Source organism: Alexandromys fortis, unplaced genomic scaffold (assembly GCF_014885135.2).
Source record: "Alexandromys fortis isolate MF-2015 unplaced genomic scaffold, M_Fortis_MF-2015_v1.1 scaffold_0, whole genome shotgun sequence".
In the NCBI taxonomy this organism is placed as follows: Eukaryota; Metazoa; Chordata; class Mammalia; order Rodentia; family Cricetidae; genus Alexandromys; species Alexandromys fortis.
Window position 1 is genome coordinate 36,155,625 of NW_026067949.1, and position 5,199 is coordinate 36,160,823.

The 5,199-nt window shown below is 41.7% G+C and overlaps 2 protein-coding genes across 2 annotated transcripts; both read left to right on the forward strand.

Annotated features, from left to right (window-relative positions):
* The first annotated feature begins 1,068 nt into the window (after positions 1 to 1,068).
* LOC126506445 (chromatin target of PRMT1 protein-like) lies at positions 1,069 to 3,022 on the forward strand. The gene is made up of 2 exons (XM_050150034.1): positions 1,069 to 1,755; positions 1,894 to 3,022. Exon 1 carries the CDS (start codon positions 1,344 to 1,346, stop codon positions 1,617 to 1,619), a length of 276 nt encoding a protein of 91 aa, XP_050005991.1. The 5' UTR covers positions 1,069 to 1,343; the 3' UTR covers positions 1,620 to 1,755; positions 1,894 to 3,022.
* On the forward strand, positions 1,743 to 3,022 carry LOC126506444 (chromatin target of PRMT1 protein-like). The gene has a single exon (XM_050150033.1). It carries the CDS (start codon positions 1,743 to 1,745, stop codon positions 2,097 to 2,099), a length of 357 nt encoding a protein of 118 aa, XP_050005990.1. The 3' UTR covers positions 2,100 to 3,022.
* Positions 3,023 to 5,199: the final 2,177 nt, after the last annotated feature.

Consider the following 5,199-nt stretch of genomic DNA (forward strand, 5'->3'; position numbering starts at 1 on the left):
TAGAAATGGGTTAGAACAATATGTAAGAGCTAGCCAATAAGAAACTGGACCTAGCCGGGCCAGGCAGTGTTTGAAAGAATACAGTTTCCATGTAATTATTTCTGGGCATAAGCTAGCCATGCGGGCGGCCGGGTGCCGGGGACGCAGCCCTGCTGCTCCTATTTCAACACTCCTTGCCTTAGCTTGTTGTACCCCTCTTTTCTCTAAATAGTCCTTTTCATTCATGTGAAATAAATTTCATTAGCCTCTCCCTTGAAATGATTTAGATATTTGGATTTCTAATTCTATCAAATTTTGCTTAACATTGCTTGTAGATCCATCCACTTTTGAAAGATGTTAATTTTGTTTTTCCTATTTAGAACTCATACTTGAAAATATAGTCATATTTTGAAGAAGTGCAGACTAGAACATTCGAAGTTTAGAAATATACTCTAGTCCATAAAAGACACAAAGCAAGCATTTATATCTTTTTCAAAGGAATTAACAAAGTTGCAAGAGTAGGACAAACTATGGTAATGATGAGAATTCTGGACAGAATAGAAAGGTCAGGATTTATAATCATCACAAACACAGAATGAGAACATTGAGGTTAAATACCTTAGTAACATCTAGCCATTGGAAGCCATAATTTGGAGAAACATATTTAAAGTTAGGAATTGATCTGAACAGTTAAATATGCAAATTAAAAGGCTCCACTTGATTCTGCAATTCTTACTCAATATCTACTTGAATCTCAAAGACTGATTTGAAGATTCATTTTCTTAGTAGAAGTTTTTGGATATTAGAAAGAGGTAGATTAAATTATTATTATTTTAGGAAAATTGTGATGCTTTTGGTTCCTACTACTTGAGGTTTGGGAACCTCCTAGATTCATATTGGATGCATATCTGAATACCTTCAAGCCATCCTCTTAGCTCAAAATATTTACAGGAAACAAGCCATTTGAGATATCCAATAGCAACATTAAGAATAATAGATGTGTTAGAAAAATAAGTGCATTCTCACTTTCAAATCAATAGGTCAATATTGTGTGATTCTTGTTGATTGACCAAATGTCATAAAGGAACCAAGCGGGAGTTGGCGGCGCCGGCCGTGGTGGCACAAACGAAGGGAAGGAAAGGGCAGGCCTGACGAGCGGGAGGAGCGGCCGACTAGGTACCCGCCCGCAAGGAGTGAGTCTCGCGTCAAACCGTTTAAGCCTCTAACCCAACCGCCCAGCTAGTTGACCCGAGCGGGCCCCATCAGCTCAGCTTCGGCCGGCCCCCGGCCCGCGCGCCGCAGCCGTGGTGGCAGCCCCGGGAGGAGCGCTGGCGTCCGTCTCCTTCGATTCTCGGGATTTGAAGATGGCTGCTCAGTCGGCGCCGAAAGTCGTGCTAAAAAGCACCACCAAGATGTCTCTAAACGAGCGCTTTACTAATATGCTGAAGAACAAACAGCCGATGCCAGTGAATATTCGGGCTTCGATGCAGCAGCAGCAGCAGCTAGCCAGTGCCAGAAACAGAAGACTGGCCCAGCAGATGGAGAATAGACCCTCTGTCCAGGCAGCATTAAAACTTAAGCAGAAGAGCTTAAAGCAGCGCCTGGGTAAGAGTAACATCCAGGCAGCACCTTTAGGCTGACCCATAGGTGCCCTGGCCAGGGGAGCAATTGGAGGAAGAGGCCTACCCATAATCCAAAGAGGCTTGCCCCGAGGAGGAGGACTACGTGGGGGACGTGCCACCAGAACTCTGATTAGGGGCGGGATGTCTCTCCGAGGTCAAAACCTGCTCCGAGGTGGACGAGCCGTAGCTCCCCGAATGGGCTTAAGAAGAGGTGGTGTTCGAGGTCGTGGAGGTCCTGGGAGAGGGGGCCTAGGGCGTGGAGCTATGGGTCGTGGCGGAATCGGTGGTAGAGGTCGGGGTATGATAGGTCGGGGAAGAGGGGGCTTTGGAGGCCGAGGCCGTGGCCGTGGCCGAGGGAGAGGTGCCCTCACTCGCCCTGTGTTGACCAAGGAGCAGCTGGACAACCAACTGGATGCATACATGTCGAAAACTAAAGGACACCTGGATGCCGAGTTGGATGCCTACATGGCACAGACAGATCCTGAAACGAATGATTGAAGCCTGCCTGCCTACCCACTGTTAGACTCTTGTTAAAGTCACCACACCTATATTAAAAAAAAAAAAAAAAACTTGAGAAAACATGAGAAGAAATCTGATTGATGCTGGAAGGACCGGACCTATCACAATAGGTTGTGGACTTGCCTGCTACCAGATGGGGCATTTAGTCTGTTCCATCTACTTTTTGATACTGTGTTACATGAAACCCTATTTTCCTTTGATTTGGTTGAGTTTGTTTTGTTGTTTATCCAGTCACCCAGACTTCTATTTCAACAGGAATGCGTTGGCTTTGTGAGTAGAACCTTTTTCCAGTCTGCTTCACCTGCCATGTACGCTGTCATTTTAATATTTCTTCTGTTCATCTTTATGATCCCAGAAAAAGTTCCCAGAAGGAGCCAGTGGGCTCTGGGATAGAATTCTACATCTTCCTTAAAAGCTTTCTGGTCGTAGCTAAAACTCTATAAGGTGTGTGTCTGCTAGGCTGATGGTGAAGGTGGTCATTTGGAGATGTTGCTCCTGCTGCTGGACCAGGAAAGGCTTACACGAGGTAGCACTTGGTTTGCTCATTGACGTTGCATAAGTGGCAGCTGACTTGCTGAGGTGGATATGTACAGTTTCCACCCTAAAATAAGATTTTTAAGTTTTTTTGGCTTTGTGTCATGTCCAAGAGGCCTGTACACATTTAGTATAGAAGCCATTTGATGTGGCAGACGATACAAGGGTGGGAGACTGTTTACAAACTAACTGCTGGGAATGCTGAAATGCAGTTACCTATGTCCAGAACCAGTCTTGGTCTAATCTACATAACTGCCTTTATTTGACCCTCATGAAGGTTTAATTTCAACTATGTTTTGTCAGCTGTTCAGTTTCAGTGGAATCTTGTATTTCTGGTTCATTATAACAAATTGTTCTCTCAAATTCAACTCAAGCTTTCTGTTTATTTTTTGAGTTCCTTAAAATGGCCATATAACCAAAAAAAAATGTCATAAAGGAATAGGAAAACCAGACTTAGGCTGCCTTGGAGATACTATACAGGAGACAAAGGATGCAATGAGCAATGGGCAAATTCAGAGCACTTTACAGTACTCTTATGAGAGAGATAGCTGTAAATATCCACCTAGTCCTCATGACAGTACTTATAAAATAAGTTTTTACAAATAAGTAATATCCAATGTAAGAGGAAAATCATACTTTAAATATAATTTGAAATTTGGACTATGGTCCATAACTGTCATTTTAATTGTATGAATGGAACCATGTTAATAACTTAAAGGATATGAGAGGTAAAAGTCTCAAGAATTAGAGGAGTTCTGAGGTCTTCCTTTGATTTGACATGGGGATAGGAACCATGGACTTTTTTTTAGGAGGAATTTGTTTGTCTATTTATTTATTTTTATTGATCTCTACATTTTTCTCTGTTCCCTTCTCTGCCTCTCCCCTACCCTTCAATCTTCTCCCAAGGTCCCCATGCTCCCAATTTATTCAGGAGAAATTGTCTTTTTCTACTTCCCATGTAGATTAGATCTATGTATGTCTCTCTTAGGCTCCTCATTGTTGTCTAGGTTCTCAAAAATTGGGATTTGTGGGGTGGTCTCCAAAACATACAAAGAATTCAAGAAATTGATCATCAAAAGAACAAGTAATCCAAAAAAATAAATGGAGTACAGACCTAAACAGAGAACTCTCAACAGAGGAATCTAAAATGGTTGAAAGACACTTAAGGAAATGTTGAATATCCTTAGTCATCAGAGAAATGCAAATCAAAACAACTCTGAGACTCCATCTTATACCTGTAAGAATGGTCAAGATCAAAAACACTGATGAGAACTTATGTTGGAGAGGTTGTGGGGTAAAGAGAACACTCCTGCATTGCTGGTGGGAATACGAGCTGGTACAGCCCCTTTGGATGTCAGTGTGGCGATTTCTCAGAAAATTAGGAAACAGCCTTCCTTAATACCTAGTAATATCACTTTTGGTTACATATCCAAAGGATGCTCAATCATGCCACAAGGGCACGTGCTCAACTATATTCGTAGCAGCATTGTTTGTGATAGCCAGAACCCAGAAACAACCTAAATGCCCCTCGACCAAAGAATGGATATGGAAAATGTGGTACAATTACACAATGGAGTACTACACAGCAGAAAAAAATAATGACATCTTGAGTTTTGCAGGCAAATGTCTGGAGCTAGTAAACATCATTTTGAGTGAGGTAACACAAACACAGAAAGACAATCACCACATGTACTCACTCATAAGTGGTTTTTGATGAGTATTTATAAAGGAGAATAATACTAGTTTCTAAACCATGTTCAATGAGTCCTATTTTTTCTAGGAAGCCAAAATTAAAATATGAAAATTGTGAGGACCCTTTTGTGGAAAAAAGTGCCCAAGGAGCATCAAGAGCTAGCATTGTTTAAGATAGTAGCAAGCAAGCCAAACTTCCAAGTTCATGAGAATTTTATCTCTCCGTATTTTTAAAAAATATTTATTTATTTATTATGTATACAATATTCTGTCTGTGTGTGTGCCTGCATGCCAGAAGAGGGAAACAGACCCCATTACAGATAGTTGTGAGCCACCATGTGTTTGCTTGGAATTGAACTCAGGACCTTCGGAAGAGCAGGCAATGCTCTTAACGTCTGAGCCATCTTTCCAGCGCCATCTCTCCGTAATTTTGAATCTGGTAGCATTCTTGGCACAACTCCCATGGTGCTGTCTGAAAACTGAGTCTTCATTATCAGTGGTAAAGGAATTTGTTCGACTTTAGTTCCCAGAAGCAGTCAGCATACTAGTTTGGTGGTGAAGGCACCACAACTACACTAAATTCCTCTAAGAGAACCCTTCAGTTAGAACTCTTCTATAATTTTTAACATTTATAAACAACATCTCCACATACCCTACTATTTCTTATGTCATATACTAGAAAGTTCACCAAAAATCACACTTTTCTGTCCTATACAAATAATCCACTTGGCTTCACTTGGCTCTTTCAGGGTTGGTGATACATATGACTCTCATTCCTGCTTTAATAGGAAGAGTCACGGAAGTACTCACCCACTGCTCTCCTGATACTGAGTGTAGATGCAAGACAAATAGG

Bases quoted from the DNA above. Each gene is read 5' to 3' on its own strand.
- LOC126506445 (XM_050150034.1), top strand. From the start codon at position 1,344: ATGGCTGCTCAGTCGGCGCCGAAAGTCGTGCTAAAAAGCACCACCAAG.
- LOC126506444 (XM_050150033.1), top strand. From the start codon at position 1,743: ATGTCTCTCCGAGGTCAAAACCTGCTCCGAGGTGGACGAGCCGTAGCT.